Raw genomic sequence first — 18,413 nt, forward strand, 5'->3', positions numbered from 1 at the left:
CATGCATTTTTAACTTTACTTATTAGTCCTATCATATGTAAAAATGGATATGTAATTTATAAATGTATTATTTCATGTCAATACTGTTATACTGATATACACAATACAAAAAGTTGTATTATGTTATTATCGTTCAATATAAATTATAAATTATAATAGCAATAAATAATCAGGGGCCAAGTAAATGTTACAAGTATTTATTCTATTCCTAGCTTTAGGAATCGTACACTCATAGCTAGGTGAGGAAATTCCGTTATTTATTTCTTCTAACAAATAACAACCTTTTAATTTAATTAGCTCAAGCAACCCAATCATAACTTAAAATTACACTTCATATAACCCTGTTATTGGATAATATATGTGATTAAAGTTTACCAAACGTAACAACTAAGAATCTACTTTGTATCGTACATTATACAAAGTATACATCATTTTAATATTGTTTGACTATAGTTTATTCATAACATTTTACTAAACCTCTATATATAAACACATGTAACAAGAAGTCGTTCAACTATATCTCACGATTGCAACAAATGAGTTGACATTCCCCAAATTAAAGTTTTAATGAAAGTTTAATTTTATCAATCAGGTGCCAAACTGTAACTACCAATAATTGGCCTAACCTTCGAGGAAAAATAGGTTTTTATTCAATAATTATTTTTTTGAACCTTACCAAACTACTTTTTTTAATTAAATTTGAAACTTGGGTTTGTGTTTGATTGTGATTGTGGTTCTAAAGTTCATATTGTTGTATGCATATGACAAGTGTGCTTGGAATATCTCACAATGATCACCCTCATCCGACTAAGAATCTCATCTAGGGTTTGTTGGGCTACTCCACTTATCGTGATGGCTTGTCATGAATTGTCAACTTTGAACAACTTGACTCACAATGGGCGTGTTAAATATCCCCAAGATTTGGGTTATTCTATTCAATCTATTAATCAAGTATTTACATCTTTAACGTTGTGATCTGATAACACATATGTTTACACTATATTATAAATTTATAATATAATGAACCCCGCACAAGATGTGGCCCCGTCATATAGCTCACATTATGCTAAGGGACCCTGAAACTTCAAATTGTGCCACGACACAACCTTTGTAGTGAGCCCAATCCTAGTGTAAAACTGTAAACTTTGTTCAAATCCCATTAAACATTGATTCATCATGCAACAATTGAACTTTCAAAACCAATTAGTTTGAAAATTGGAGCTTTAATTTGAAATTTCTATGTTGTTACAGTATATTATATTCTCAAATCATGAACTAAACAGTGGAGTTTTGAAATTTCTTTATTGACATATTACAGTTGACAATTTGACATGCATTGAATTTTATATCACGAGAAAATTAAGGCTCATTGTGTACGTGTTTACATATTTCTTAGACTTCCTTCAACAATACTAGTATATTTCTTTTTCATGGCTGAAATTCTTTACAAATTAAACAAGGAACATTGACAGCTAAGCTAAAGAACTTTCTCAGCAAAAGAATAAACGAAAGGTTTCTTTGCAAATTAGTGCCCAATGAAAAATGAATAATTTACATCCTAACCAGTACGAGTACTACCTAATTTAACATATTTTTGGGACAATTTTGTACACGGAAAAATCTAAACTCTATAGTCTATAGACTCTATACCAACACTAATACTAGTACAACATACGCAAAGTAAAACAAAAGCTCGAGGTCAATTCTTACCAAGCACACTTAAAAGTTTACGGTCTTATGGAGTTGTTCTATTAAGGTGTACATTCATTATACCGAATTAACAAGAAAAATCGAGCTCTCTAATACTGCTATATGTGTTATATAAGTCCAATGTAACGTGATCTGCATCACTTAAAACAATCTGCGTTTTTATCTGATCCACGAGATTACTATAACTATAGCTTCACATTCAGAAGATGAGAAGTGTACGTATATTCAAGCTTAATTTTCATTGCACTGATTTTCATTTCAGTTAGAAACAAAACATTTATCCTTGGAAATTTAATTTAGCCGTGAAGTCAAACCGACCACCGCTGCAACACTTCACATATGGTGCGGCCGTGCGGCCGATGGCGGGCCCGGCCAGTTCATATTCACCGTGGCATGCTAATAAGAAGCTCAAGCCGAAAGCAAAGATTCATTGTTTTAAACCATGTTTCCAATCCCATTGTGTACATTCAATATTTCATGTATGCAAAATTATGGAACCACAATTTATACACCACGTCCACGGTACAATATACGAAAAAATCATCGAGCCACACATTATACACCACGTACATGATAAACAATGGGCGTATATCAAAGAGTAAGTCGATATGTCTGAAATTTTAGATGTCTAATAGTAGTAACTAAAGGAGTAACACACATTCAGATGTATCTTACATACACGCAAGTATTATAAAACGGAGAAAATCCAAAGTATTATCGACCAAGTACATACATATTGCACATGCACGTACTTGTACGACACAAACTTGAATTTAGGCCCTGAATTCAATTTCGGCACCTTCTAAGAAACCGAAATGGCATTTTTTAAAAAATAAATAAAAAAAAAAAAAAAACATCACTAATAAAATAATTTTCCTGTTTTTATGCTTTTTAAGTTATGATGCCGAAAATTTAGATTTAAAAAAATGGACAGCTTAGTTCTTAATATTCTAAGCATCCCTTAGCTTTAGTGGCGTGGCTGCGCAAGAATCAAAACAACTCGCCACGAGTCCTAATTTAAGTGATTGTTAAATAACACCTATTCTTCACAAAATTAAAATTGAACACTTCTTTTTTTATTAAAAAAAAATAAATATATAAAGTTATTATTATTTATTATTATGTGCCTACTACGTTTTGCGTAAACGCAACTGAAATTTCCTATTTTTCACTGTTGTGCTGTCCTCTATATTTCGGCTCCCCGCCCTCCAACGTTGTTTAATTACTTGTTTTTTTTTTTTTAATTATTTTTCAAAAGTTTAATCCATAGAAAATAATTATACTATTATGGTTGGTGTCACCAACTCATTGTGTTAAAGTGAAACCATGACCTAATATGTATTATTATAGATTATTTGATAGTATATTATTATATAGTTACATATATGCATGCTTGGCTTGATTAACGTGGACTATAGATGATTAATAATTTATATTTAGGCTAATTAACTTTTTTAATAAAATACGACATGTTCGTTAACATCGAAAGAGCAAGAAAAAAAAAAGAGTAAATAACTAATAAATCATCGAAATATTGTCAAGTTAAATTAACAAGGGTTACTGAATCTATCATTATCTATTTCTTCCTAAGATTTCATTAACTTATAGATAGAGTAGTCACTAATCAGTGTGAGAATTATACGGCTATTATAAAGCGATTTTAACAAGGAGTTCCGATAATGTGACTGAAATTTAGAGATAACATACATTATCGGAAATTGATATTATTAATTAATTTTCATAATTGTTGTAACAAGATTATTTGTTTAGTGAATATCTCGAGTGTGAAAAGACTAAGCTTGAAACTTACAAATGGTGCAAGTATATATAGTTGTGTGCCATGTAAAATTAACAACTCAACACGTGGAGATAAGAAGGTGCAAAAGTTATAGTTCGACTACGTAGTAAAACCGAAACTAGCTTATTCAACTGTCTATACTCCTACATGCATCGTACACCTCGTTAGCTTTTTTATTTTTATTTTTTTTTTATTATTTTTTTTTTTTTTTTGTTGTTGAATAATCAAAGAGAAATATTCATGCCATTAAATCGCATTCCAATTAAATTACAACGCATATATTCTTCGACGTAATCTTCGTTGATATTTCATACATTGTGTCATTTAGTCATTGATACACTAGTTATAATACAATGAATGAAATAAAGTTTGACAAGTAAATATCTTGCTCCTTTATTTTTTCGAGTTTCCTTTTACGTTTCTATATCTATAAATCATTCATTGTTACTATGAATATAATTTTAATAAGTTATTTGATTTACCTTGATTTTCATTATGTGGTATTCATTCATATGCATGCATATGGCCTGGTGTTTCTTTTTATTGTATTTTATTATAACTAGTTATCAATCTTATCATACCATACCATAATGCAGTTTGATTCGAGTGTGAGATTACAAAGTATGTATCCTTGCTAGTCAAAGATATTATATGCGTGCATTTGTGAAGGAGAATATTAAGGAGATAATTAAGAGATATTCTTGATATTATCTCTAATAAGTAATAACTACACTTTTATGACATCACATTGTATCTTTGAGATATATTTTCAAAATGTTACAAGTGTACATTAACATGGGAATTGAATGTTTTACTAATTGAAATAAATTTACAAATAATATTGATTGACTTAAAAACAAATATCGAGAATATATATATATATATATATATATATCTTTTTTTGACACGGAGAATATTGTTTTCTTAAAGTAACTAATCATAATTTGTCAATAATAAATAAATAACCATTCTATTTTAAGATACATTCATGTTTAAGAGAGAAGTTTGAAATGTGTATTAAATTCAATGCACATAATTTTTACTTGATTATTGTGTGGTTCGTTGGTTCTGATTTAGGGTCTGTTCATATTTACTGAATTGAGCTGAACTGAACTGATTGGAGCTGAACTGAACTGAACTGATTGGAACTGAACTGAATTGAGCTGAAATGAATATTTTATGTGAGAGGGAAATTAAGAGCTGAACTGATTGGAACTGAACTGAACTGATTGGAGCTGAACTGAACTGAAATTAAGTAAATGTGAACAGACCCTTAGTAAGTTTCTTAATTGGGAATTTAATTGTTAATTACATTGAATTACGAGTAGAACATTTACTTGATTAGACTACAAGAAGGGATGTGTTATAGAAGGTAAGAAATTGTGCAAGTTTGGTAATTTTTTAGGTCATTTTATAGATTGTTAAATCGGCCCGCATGGTTGAGTAATACGAGTACCATTATTTGTCTAACAAGCAATAAAGTATTTTATATAACAAAATTCACTGATAAACAATTTTTTTAATGAAATAGCTTCATCATGAGCATGTTTAGACGTACACTTTTTCATGACTAAAACAACATTAGTCAAACGACCAAAAACGATTAACTAGGTTATAACTTACAAGGCTTTGAGGAGTAAAGCAATGTAGGAGAGTTAGAAGAAAGTGTAGAAGACAAATCACAAACCTAAATTATTGAGTGATTCCATATTAAATTTCTAAATATATATCCTTTAGGCCTTCCTCCACATATAGGCTTCTTATAATCCTCTTTATAATGTCCAAAAAAAAAAAAAAATTTGAGTATTTATACGCAAAAGATTCAACACTCAATGACTCAATCTATGTGATGTAGACTCTTTTATTACCTTTCTTTCTTTCACATTCTGACTCCACCTTATTAAGTTCTTTAATATGCAAATTTATACGTGACAAAAATGTTACTCCGTATTTGTAACGGATGGAGTAATGTACTTGTATTTCCTCCTTTAAAATTGTGACAATTTGTCTATTACATTATTCACATATTCCTAATTTAAAACAAATGTTATTATGCTACAATAATATTAGGCAAGATATGATTGAGTTTGGGATTATTTCCATAAATTAGAATTTTATGTTAGTGGTAGGCGGGTAAAGCTTATACTACGTAATTAAAACTTAAATTATCATTGCATTGGGGGAAAATCAATCATAGTAATTGATGTTGTGTTCATAAAAGATCGTGTCTTTCCATAGCTTCCAAGGTTGAATCAACCACGTGGCGAAGGAGTTGAGGACACAGGAAAAAAAATGAAAAAGAAAAAATAAAAGGAGTGCAGATATTCTAGTGTGATGAAAAAAATAAAAAAGAAAAAGAATGAAGAAGAAGAAGTGGGACCCATTAGGTGTCAACATCGATGGGCCCAAAAACATGCTACGTAGAGTAGTGTAATTGGACCACATGCACACCTAAGCTTCATCATCGTACCCCACCAAACAGACATTAACATTAACCCCAAGGATATGGATATTAAAACTTCCTTCCTTTTAAGTGTCATTGCTTCTATTTGTTCTATGTCCCTTGAATCTTTGATAGCTTCAATTCCAATTTCCTTTTTAGTAGGAGATGTTGGCTTTTTATTTTTTTATGCTATATTCACATTTCTACATTTAATTTGAATTTCCATGTTTAATTTTGATTATTGTTACAATTCTAATTATGTGTGATACCCATTTTTAAAATGTACATTAAAATCTACCAACAATGTTTACATATTTACTTTTTCACATGTAAATCATTAAATAAAAGTCGTAGTTAAAGTTAAAAAAAAAAAAAAAAAAAAAAAAGGTATTGTATCAAGTAATTATTTATCATAAAGTCTCCTAAAGTATTTTTGAAGTGGAGTATGATTTTTTATAGTGAAAGTAATCAAGTTAAGGAAGTTCATTGTAAACTGAACAATGTATTTATAAAGAGTAAATCTGATGTGACTCAAGTTAAAGCTAGGGATAGAGCTTTGGTACTTTATTAGAGTTTTATGACAAAATCACTGATCATTTTATCTGATTATATACTAATTATGCAAAAGATAGTATAATTAAAATTGTTAAACTATAGTTAGGATGTAATCAATTATTAATTTAACAAACACATTTCCCCTTGATATATCCAAAATTAATTAAATACTTTGGAATTGCTATAGTATGAAAATATTATGCTTGAGGCTAAAATTTTGTACGTAGTATTCAACCAAGTTCAATGTCCATGTATATAATCTATACGATGTGTTCTATTCACCTGATTTTTCACGTTTATGAACTTATCTTCTCTTATATGAACTTAGAGCATGTTTCGATTTACCGAAAATAGCTGAATTGTTTATAAGAGAATGAATTAAAGACTAAACTGATTTGATCTAAGGGCCTTTTCACTTCAGCTTCAATCAGTTCAGTTCAGCTCCAGTCTGCTCAGTTCAGTTCCGCTCATAATTTTCTTTTCTCATAAAATATTCATTTTAGCTCTATTCAGTTCACTTCAATAAATGTGAACATGTCCTAAATTGAACTGAAATTAATCTAAATATCTTATCTTATCTAAACTTAATTATATGAACTTATTAGAGCTGATCAAAACTTATTTTAGTCATAAAATTTATATTTGAATCATTGAATGATCTTTACCAAGGGAAAGTAAAATGAACAAAATACGAAAAAATAATTTTGAAAAAACAAGACTTTCCAAAATAGTGGAGAAAGAAGAACGTAGTAGGAGCAGTACACTAAACAACGTGTAACAGTTTCCACATGTTCCATAAATTAAACGATAGTGACACGTGGTCTACTCTTTCAATACCCAACTGAATTTACATTTGATTTGAAAACACCGCTTCTTTCGCATAAATTAAAATTTCTTCCTCCTTCCCTCCTCTCCCGAGTTCACTCGCTCACTCACTGACTCGCTCACTCACTCAGTGAGTCAGTGAGTTCCGTAACATAAATAGGTCCACAAACATGAATCGTGTCAGAGAAGGAAGGCCCACAATCAAAATTGTTGTTGATCCCTGATTGGTCCACGCACTTATGTGTTTTTTTACCAGTACACCCCCACCCCGCCATCACACGTGGTCGTTTTTCAATTACCAGACAACCACTCATCCAACGGTTCACATCTTCCCTCCCTCTCTTCTTCGCGCCTTGCCACGTTTGCTTTTCACCACCACCTCACGGTCACCTGCCCGTCACCCTAATATTATTTTTTATTTACTTTTAAAAAAATTAAAAAATATCCTCCTACTACTACTACTTGTTGAGTTTCCACGTAAAATTAGCAAAGCGGTACCCACTCTATTAGGAGAGAGAAACAGAGACTAACAACGCAACATCCCAAGTACTACTCTCACTCAAATACTCAACTTTTTTTACAATATCAACAACATAAACAAAAATCATTTCTTAATTCTCTTTCTATTTTTGTTTTTTAAAATTCGAATCTCATAATTTCCATGTTAAACTCGAAACTCTTCATCAATGGCGGAAATTTGTTGCGGAGTAGTATTAAGTGAAGGAGCAGAGAATAATCTGAATCCAGTACTTTCAAGCGTATGTGAATCCACCTCTTCTCGAGCTGCTAGAAAACGCAGGATGGAAATCAGACGGTTTAAATTCATCGATGGTGTTTCTTCCAGTAATATGACAGACGATGACTCTGATATTATCGACGGAAGTAAGCGTCAAAGGATGGATTTCGCGTCGTCCTCGTTTCCCAGAGAATGCACTACTTCTAACGCTGTTGACACTAGCGTCGTTTCTAATGATCGTGTTAGAGATATGATTACTTCTAGTACTGATAATAATAAATCGTCTGAAGAAGAAGATGAAACTTCCACGACGTCGTTTTATGAATCCTCCATTTTTAATATCCAGAATTTTGTTCCTAAATTTGGCGTCGCTTCTGTTTGTGGACGCCGTCGTGATATGGAAGATGCTATTGCTGTTCATCCTTCCTTTTTCCGATCAGATAATTGTTCCGATTCCGATATCTCCTCGGAATTACATTACTTCGGCGTTTACGATGGCCATGGCTGCTCTCACGTACGTCATCATCCTCTTTCTCTCTTTTTTTCATTTTTTTTTTATAAATAATTGAAAAATTACAAAAACACAAAAACAATAATGATTAATTTTTATTTTAAAATTGACAGGTGGCGATGAGGTGTAGAGAGAGACTGCACGAGCTAGTGAAGGAGGAGTTAGTGGCGGTACCAGAATGGAAGTTAGCAATGGAGAGAAGTTTCAGTAGAATGGATAAAGAAGCGATCGCATGGAATGAAGGAGTAATCGGTAATTGTAGGTGTGAATTACAGACGCCTGAATGCGACGCTGTGGGATCCACAGCAGTCGTCGCTATTGTAACGCCGGAAAAAATTATCGTCGCTAATTGTGGTGATTCTCGCGCTGTTCTTTGCCGTAACGGCAAACCATTCCCTCTTTCCGACGACCACAAGGTCCGTCACTTTTTTAAATTTTGCGTTACTTTTTCTGATGTTACATTCTTTCAATAAAATAAAATAAAAGAAAAAAAGAATTTACGTTACGATTGAATTTAACAGCCGGACCGGCCCGATGAGTTGAACCGGATTGAAGAAGCTGGCGGTCGGGTGATATATTGGGATGGAGCTCGGGTTCTTGGGGTGCTCGCCATGTCTAGAGCCATTGGTGAGTTTTTATTTTTATTGCACCTTTTTTTATAAGAAAGTACTCCGTAGTTTTCATGTTATTTGTAACGATTAGACATTTTTTTCCCTCTACTTTATATCAATATAATTGTTATACTACCTCCGTTACACATTATTTATAATGATTAGACATTTTCCCTCTCTATTTTATGTCAAATCGTTACAGATAATGTGTAACGGAGATAGTAATTATATAAAACGGAGGAAATGAAAATAGAGTGAAAAACAAAAAATAGATCAGAGGTTTATAGCTCACGTGATACATGATCGATGTTCAGAGAGGCTGTCAAAACTCAAAAGTTTTCCTCGTGAATTTGGAGGGGGTATTGTTGTCATTTCCTTAACCCGTTTCAAGTTCTGGTTTATGTAATTCTTTTGTTCGGAAATAATAGTCACGTATATATGCTCCGTACAAAGCACGCATATTTCTTTTTGGGATGTTTTGTTATCAGTTCTTAATAACTCTTTTGTGATTTAGATATGGTTTTCCTATAATGCCAAGGTTTAAATCAGATTACACAAAGTATAAAGTAGATCTGTACGAAAGAAAGAAGTACACGAGTGTGTGAGAGTGGTTTTATTATACGTAGTACATTTATTTATACTCAATAATAGTGGTTTTTATTACTATAATAATTCTCCGAATTGGATATTTTTGTGTAATTATTTAGTGGCCCTATATATTTATGAGGGGTTAAAATGCTAAGGCAAGAATTTTCTGCTAATAGTAGTAATAATTCATTTAAAATAAATACGGAGTAATTATTATTGTGTAAATTATTTAATTTCCTATTTTCGGAAAGTATAAGTTTTATTTTAATACTCCGTACTACATATTTTATTAACCTAACTACTTCTAAGTAACAACTACTTAAGTTAAAAAAAAACTATTGAATGATTAATTTCCTATTAAGTAAAAAAAAAAAAAAAAAAAAAAAAAAAAAAAAAAAAACTGGAGTACTTCGTATTAGAATAATTAGATTGATTGTCCTCCAGAATTAGGTTAGGAATATTCAATTGAAATCATTTTGGTCCGTTCAATCGTTCATGTACTACATTGTTAATTTTGTTTTCTAAGAATGTATTACATTTGTGTTGTAGGGGATAACTATTTGAAGCCATACGTGAGCTGTGAGCCAGAGGTAACGATAATGGACCGAACAGTAGACGATGACTGTCTAATATTAGCAAGTGATGGGCTGTGGGATGTAGTGTCAAACGACACCGCGTGTGGGGTGGCAAAGATGTGCTTAAGAGGTAAGGTGCCACCAGTGACATTAACCCCGGAAGTTGAACAGATCACCGGTGTTGGTGAAGCGATGGCAGATAAAGCATGTACGGATGCTTCAATGTTGCTTACGAAGTTGGCTCTAGCAAGGCACAGCACTGATAACGTAAGTGTTGTCGTGATTGATCTAAGGAAGGATGCCTAAGCTAGTAACAACGTTACGAAATGGTGTCCTCTAGCATAAACAAATCATCGTACTATTAGGTAGCTAGAAGAAAGTGAAAATGGAAGAAAATGGAAGAGGGTTAAAAAATCCCCTCCTTTTTTTTCAAGGATTTATTTGTTTCTTTTTTGAGATTTGGTTAAGTAGGTTTTTTCTCTTTTTCTCTAACAAATGCCCTTAAGTCGATTTTATTTGTTTTAAGGTTTTTCAAGAGAGAAAAGAGAGAGCAATCTTTTTTAAAAAAGGAAAAAAAGAAGTGGTGGAGGTGTAAGAATTAAAGAGGGTTAGCAGGAGGGTCTCGTATTGTAAGGGGAAAGAAATACCCAAATGAATGAATGAAATACCTCCAAATGTTTGACCTAACTTTATTTTATTTTCCATTTAAGTTAAATTAAATTAGTACATCTAGTAATGGTTATAGGTGCAAATTTAAATTGTATAATTAATAGTGTGCACTCGTCAAAGAAGCTTTACATGGAAACCATAAATCTTTTATACTCCTTCCGTCTTTGATTAAAGATTGCATACGTATGTTTTTACTATTGTACAACATTAATTCATCTTCTCAATTAAAGATGAGATAATGAGATACATATGGATTTAATGTTTTATAACTATGGTGTACAAATGTACTCGTATTAATCTAGGATACTGAATACTCCACATCTTTGATATTCATAAGCGAGTTAGCTTATATTTGACGTAAAAGAGAGAAAATAACCAACTTGTAAGCTCGATGGATGAGTTATAACTCAAACAGATCAAAATCTATTAGAGGAAGAGAGTTTTCAAATCCGACGTTTCTTTCCTTCATCTTTTGAGTTTCGAAAGGAGTATAAAGTGTATAACGTTTCTTTAGTCGTATTATTGTACTAGCATATTACTAATATGGTTTGGTAGGGCTGTAAGTGAATAGTATGTTTCCAGGTGGCAAACAAGCTTAAGGAAGCAACCAAACTTTGCTACACGCGTCACTTGATATTAGTAATTATATTAGGTATTCTAAAACGTCTTAATCATAGTTGATTAATTGTCTGCTTAGGCCTATAATCATAGGACTAAAGATATATTGTTTAATTAATTATGTAAATGAATACCTACCATAACATAATATTAAAATAATTAGTCACATCATCAACTTCTGGTAGTATTCCTCTTCTAAAATAATATCCCTAGCTAGTATAGTTAATTATGCTTTAATTTGAAATGATTTCCTAACCACCAATTTAAGATTAAGAATCACTATATCTACTGTTTATAGATTTCCTTCATTTGAAGTAAATTAATAAAATCCTCTATTTTTGGATTTATTAATATTTTTTTGATATTGTACTGTTATAATCTGGAGGTTTCCCAACATAGGCTTCCTAGCTATATATGAGAGTGTGTAAGCCTCTTTAATCTTTATTTCTTAATTAGAGTTGAAAGATTGAAGGGTTTATCACATTATCATGATCTCTAATAGTGAAGGTCATAATCAAGAGGAGTAATTAAGTGTGATCCCTTGATAATTAATTTCAATATCAAAATTCATCAACTTTAATTACTAGGAATTGTCAAATCTAGACCATATCAAATTACTTAATCATAGCATGGCTTTTAATTATATCTTTGATTGTGTATTTATGAAAATTATCAAAATTAGATATTTGAAAAAGGCACTAAAATGTATACATTAACATAGCATATAATTTAATCAAAGGTTACTCAAATTTGTACATCAGACAAGACCAAAGAATACAGATCAAACTTTATTACATTTGTGAGTAGATTACCTTATTGCAGGTGAGGAAAATCAAACAATTCTTTTACTTTTTTTCATTCTCTACTATCACAGTTTGACTTTATTTTGCACTGGTCTTTTACATGCTTATTTTAATCTTTTTTTTTTAAAAAAAAATATGTTAGAAATATATAATTATACGGTCCATGTGTAATATTCTCAAACATATTCCCAATCAAAAAAAAAAAAAATCGTTAAATTCATTATCCTAAACTTAGTCTATCCGCTGTATATAAAAAAAAACGAAGGGAATATTTTGTATTGTTGTAGTTTCATACAAAAAATGAATACGTAATACATGTAAATATGTAATTCTTCACTTTTTTTTTATTTTGGAGCTAGCTAGCAGAGTAGCAGCCTAGCATAGTTGCGCAAATGTTGTTTAGGAGTGTAATTTGCCTAGTTCATACATACTGTAAAGGCCTATTCTCTTCAGCTTAATTACAATTCAATTCAGCTCCAATCAGTTCATTTTAGTCCCTAATTTCCTTCTCATAAATAATTCATTTTAGCTCTATTTAGTTCAGTTTAGCTCCAACCAGTTCAGTTCATAGCTCCAATCAGTCCAGTTCGTTCCTAATTTCCTTCTCTCATAAACCGTTGATTTAAGCTCTATTCAGTTCGGTTCACCTCCAATTAGTTTAGTTTAGTTTAGTAAATCAGAACAAACCCTAAGAAATATTACATAAATTTTGATATTAATTATTTTTGAGGAGGTAGAAGAAAGAATTATTATGTATGGTGTAACCGTGTAAATGTCAATTCAAAGATCTATAATGGGCCCTTAAAATTTTGAATAATAAGGGTGAAAAACGAAAAGTATCTATCAATTGCAGAAAATAGAACTATTTTTCACATGGTTGGTATTTTGGTAAGATGTAGCCTTAATTAGAAAGTCTAGACCATAATCATTTGCTTAATCAAGCTTCCAAGAATTTTTTGGCTAATAGACCCATTTAGGCTTACCAAAATTCAAATCAAAACAAAAACTTCCATCATTGGACCAATTATTGAAAGCTTCAAAACATTAGGAAAGAGAAATAGAGACATAAGAATATTGATTTAAAGTTTATTTTGATGACATTTGTTAGGTATGGTTGTTGACGACTGTAACTAGTAATAAATTACTCCGTACATGAAGACGTTAAGAGTGAAATTTTATTACCTAATGTTTACTTGTCTAAACTATTTCCGTATTTCGCAACTTCTAAAACTCATACACTTATTAGAACTAAATTGAATTTATTTGAACATATTAAAACTTATGTTAATCACAAAATAAACTTAGCTAATCTTTATTAGCGCCAACTTAGCTAATCTTTATTAGCGCTTATCGATATTTGAACTTATTTTGGATAATAGATCTATTCATCTACAAGTAAATATGTAATCAATCATAGATAAACTTTGAAATTATATGTAAGATTTTGGGTTGAATTGCGAAATGAGTGAAACCAATACATTTCATGCGGCCCATGATATAGATTGTTGGGCTCAGTCCAATAAAATAAAGCACCATTTTAGCTTTCAAAAAATTAGTAAAAATCACTCATCTCTCAAAAAGAAAAAAGAAAAAAGAAAATAAAAGAGAGAAAGGATTCCGGCCAAATTCTAACTTTTTCCGACGAAGAATCCGGCCAAACTCCGACCTATCTTAATCTGCTTCACTCGCCTTCTTTGGTAAATTCTCTCTCTTTCTGAGACGTCGCAACTTTGAACAAAAGTTCTATTTTTTCATATTTGAATTTGAAGGCTCAAATATTAAATTTCAGATTTTTTTTTTTTAATTTTAATTTTGTACTTATTAAATTAGTTTAAAGCATTTATTTCGAATTTCATCGACCTAAATTAGTTTATGTATGTGGGTTTGAAACAATTAACTTCATTGTTAATATTTCATAGTTTTTAAGTAGGGTTTCTGGACTGGCAATGCTGCAATTTGAATGAAGAGTTGTTATTTTTGCCAATTTTCTCAGGTTAAGGATTGTTGACGAAAATGGCCTCATGGGCATCTCAAATTTACGGTATTGCCACTTATAGTGGTAGTTCTTACTCATGGAATCAAGTTTCAGGGTCTAAGATTATGTATTTTAGCCAAAAGATGAAGCCTAATCCATTTAAGGCATCATTTGGACTACCAAATTCATCAGTATTTTCAATGGGGAAGAAAATTAATTTCAATTTCAATATGAATATTGATAATGGCAGAAATGGTCACTTTGGTTTAGTAGATGATAAGGTATATGGGATTGATTTTTCGATGACGGGTTCGAAGGAAGCTGGTGGGTTGCACCCATTTGTGGTTACATGCTTAGCTAATGGAGAGATTAGTGCAGGTATACTGTCTTTACAAGCTTTATTGTGATTATTTTAGCTGTATAATGTTATCGAACTGAATTTTGGAATGCAAGTATTTGGGAAGTGGATGTATGTGTTTTATTATGTTATTGGTATTGCTTGCGAGATTGGTTGATAGGCGGAAGGTCAAGTCTTTGTTCTTTTTAATTGTAATGTAAGAGGACAAAGAAATGTTGACATAATTATTGAAAAGTTATAATTTTGTATTTTAGGGAGCATTTGGTTACTCATAATCGTCGTGTAATCGTGTTGATTTTGTGCTGTTCTAAGGGATATCGGTGCTATTGTAGTCATAATTTTTTGTTTGTTCAAGGTTCAACTTTGGTAGTGCATAGTATTTTGACATTAGGAGTAAGATTGAAGAGGTATACATGTTCTATAATCTATATTAAGTTTTCACTGTTATTGCTTTTAATGAAGTATGGAATATGTTTGCAATCCATTTACTATGTTAGACTGTTAGTGTAAGAGTTTGTGATTTAATTCTATCAGTATAATTCATGTATGAACATTTTTTTTTTAAATAGACAATGCTTTAATAATGAGCTGATCTTTCGCTGTTACATGTACTACATACATTGTTTTTTTGATGTGCATTAACGTTGATCTACGCTTCCACTATTACTACTGTGTCTATTGTTCCCTGCTGATATTTTTATTGGCATTGTAGAGGAGAAGGTGAATGTGCTGGTAATTGGAGGAGGTGGAAGAGAGCATGCACTTTGCCATGCCTTGCAACGATCACCATCATGTAGCACGGTCTTTTGTACACCTGGCAACATTGGGATTTCAAAATCAGGGGATGCTATTTGCCTTTCAGATGTTGACTCCTCCGACAGTTCAGCTGTCATCTCTTTCTGCCAAAAACAGGCTATTGGATTAGTTGTGGTGGGACCAGAGGCACCCCTTGTTAATGGCCTTGCAAATGACCTTGTCAAAGCTGGTATCCCAACTTTTGGTCCTTCATCTGAGGCTGCTGCTTTAGAGGGTTCCAAGGATTTCATGAAGAGCTTGTGCTACAAATATGACATTCCCACTGCCAAGGTTGGTCATGGTTTTACATTCAAATTCAATGTGATATTCTATGAACTTTGCTGGTCTGATCTGGGTAGATGAGTTGATGTTAACTCCTTTTTTAGTCTTTGATAAAAACTCTTATCGTACAAGTATGAATCAGTAAATCCATTGATATGAGATGATAATGCTGGAAATTACCTGTTCTAGATCTCTAGGACAACGATGTGTCATGGACTTTTGGTCATTTATGGGAGTAATGGGACTTCTGCACTAGTGTTTCATGAACAGCTAAATCTAAAATGTGATTTTCTTTTGAATGAGCTCTTCAGTTACAGAATATAACAATTTTCATGATGAATTCTTTTTTTTTTTTTCAAATGGCGTACGTCAGTAATGGATGTTAGACATAAATTGTCAAGTCTAACAAAGAGTTAAGTCGAAGAAGTATAGTGGGATGTGTATTGATACGTTAGTGCTGCCAAGCTATAATTTATTGTTATTTTCTTTTTATTTTGCAGGGGTCTATCTGTGTGTGATTTGTATTTTTCTTAGTCATATATTTTTGGATGACTTGCTGCAGTATCAAACATTTGCCGATCCAACTGCTGCCAAACAATATATTAAAGAGCAAGGAGCACCTATTGTCATCAAGGCTGATGGTTTAGCTGCTGGAAAGGGAGTTATTGTAGCTATGTCCCTGGACGAGGCTTACGAAGCTGTCGATTCGATGCTTGTAAGTGGCATTTTTGGTTCTGCAGGTAGCCGTGTTATCGTTGAGGAATTCCTGGAAGGAGAAGAAGCATCCTTTTTTGCAGTGGTAGATGGTGAGAATGCTATTCCTCTAGAATCTGCTCAAGACCATAAACGTGTTGGAAATGGTGATACAGGGCCTAACACAGGTGGGATGGGTGCATATTCGCCTGCACCTGTGCTGACAAAAGAACTTCAGGCTTTGGTGATGGATTCTATAGTTCTTCCCACTGTCAAAGGGATGGCTGCAGAAGGTTGCAAGTTTGTTGGGGTCTTATATGCTGGTCTTATGATTGAAAAGAAATCTGGACTTCCTAAGCTTATTGAGTACAATGTCCGGTTTGGAGATCCTGAATGCCAGGTGAGTACTCTATCAATTTGTTTATCAATTTGTATTCTTGATGTGCAATTTACATGCATTCACACCTATGCTTACTGCTGAGATTATGCTATCTTGGGGGTTTGGTAGTTTTACTAAATATTTGCCAATATGATAGTTTTTTCATAGCTGCAAATTGAGCTAAAGGAGTCAGAGAGTATAATAAATTTATGTTAGCTCTGTCCATATGAACAGTGGTAATTAATAAACTACTCATTTGTTGATGTGTGTAGTGTTGGGAATAATTTGCACAGAAAAATCTTTTCTGAAAGATAGGAGCTGTTCTTCGCTTTATGGAAAATTGAAGTTTGCAACACTTAATACAATGCCAAGTAGTCTTTCATAGCTGAAGTTTGTAACACTTACAAAATAATGCCTTGCTTATGATGACAGGTTTTGATGATGCGTTTGGAGTCTGATCTGGCACAAGTTCTTCTTGCTGCTTGTAGAGGTAAGCTAACAGGAGTGTCCTTAAAATGGTCGCCTGGATCTGCAATGGTGGTAGTCATGGCAAGCAATGGTTACCCTGGAAGCTATAAGAAGGGAACTGTCATTAGTAATATAGAAGAAGCAGAAAAGGCTGCTCCTTCTGTCAAAGTATTTCATGCAGGAACCGCTTTAGATTCTGAAGGCAATTTGGTTGCTGTTGGGGGAAGGGTTCTTGGAATTACAGCCAAGGGGGATGACCTTCAAGAGGCAAGGGATAGAGCCTATCATGCTATTGAGAAAATTAACTGGCCGGAAGGGTTTTATCGACAAGATATCGGCTGGAGAGCCCTCCCCCAAAAGCAATTTTCTTAGAGGTGTTAACTTATTGACTTCCATTAGAGATTTTGGACGAATCATGAATTTTGACTCCCGCCTCGATTTGGTAGGGAACGCCGAGAGATCAGAGTATTTTAGATTGCCGATTATTGTTTTTGAGGATTGTCTTGCCTCAATGTGTCAGAAGATTTCTTTCATGTGTCAAGTCCAATGGAGATTGCGGAAGTCTCCAAATGTTGTATCTTAGAAATTGCATTATACCAATTGATCTAACTATTCCTGGACTTTGGCTGTCTAATTTCTGTTTTTAATTCTTGATCTTCATCTTTTAAAATGTTTCACTGCCGTAGATATCTTGAAATGTTTCATGGTGAGTTGCATCCATGCAATGGCAATTAGACGCAACTATTATCCAAATCCATACCCCCAACGTGCATAAAATGGCTTGACTGGTAAAAGCAGCCCAGCCCTAGAGAGCTGATTCAGCCCAAATATCTCAGTCATGCCTGAATTGGATGTCCCATGTCAACATCATCATTATCATGATGAATTAGACATATTATATAACTCAGTGTAATACACGAAATTAGAGCAATTTAGGAGGTGTCGGGAGCTGGTGTTGGAATTTCACAAATTACTACGGGATGAATCCTGGGATCATATAATATTGTGTGGACCCATATAT

The 18,413-nt window shown here is 32.6% G+C and overlaps 2 protein-coding genes across 2 annotated transcripts; both read left to right on the top strand.

The window, feature by feature from the left end:
- Nucleotides 1-7,847: 7,847 nt before the first annotated feature.
- On the top strand, nucleotides 7,848-10,984 carry LOC145617947 (putative protein phosphatase 2C 24). The gene is made up of 4 exons (XM_081672718.1): nucleotides 7,848-8,581; nucleotides 8,692-8,994; nucleotides 9,100-9,205; nucleotides 10,327-10,984. The coding sequence occupies exons 1-4, from the start codon at nucleotides 8,018-8,020 to the stop codon at nucleotides 10,656-10,658; spliced, it is 1,305 nt and encodes a 434-aa protein (XP_081528844.1). The 5' UTR covers nucleotides 7,848-8,017; the 3' UTR covers nucleotides 10,659-10,984.
- Nucleotides 10,985-13,989: 3,005 nt separating this feature from the next.
- Nucleotides 13,990-18,006, top strand: LOC145617488 (phosphoribosylamine--glycine ligase-like). The gene is made up of 5 exons (XM_081672195.1): nucleotides 13,990-14,139; nucleotides 14,436-14,795; nucleotides 15,488-15,861; nucleotides 16,415-16,945; nucleotides 17,357-18,006. Exons 2-5 carry the CDS (start codon nucleotides 14,456-14,458, stop codon nucleotides 17,762-17,764), a joined length of 1,653 nt encoding a protein of 550 aa, XP_081528321.1. The 5' UTR covers nucleotides 13,990-14,139; nucleotides 14,436-14,455; the 3' UTR covers nucleotides 17,765-18,006.
- Nucleotides 18,007-18,413: the final 407 nt, after the last annotated feature.

This window comes from Chenopodium album, chromosome 26 (genome assembly GCF_948465745.1).
Source record: "Chenopodium album chromosome 26, dcCheAlbu1.1, whole genome shotgun sequence".
Classification (NCBI taxonomy): domain Eukaryota; kingdom Viridiplantae; phylum Streptophyta; class Magnoliopsida; order Caryophyllales; family Amaranthaceae; genus Chenopodium; species Chenopodium album.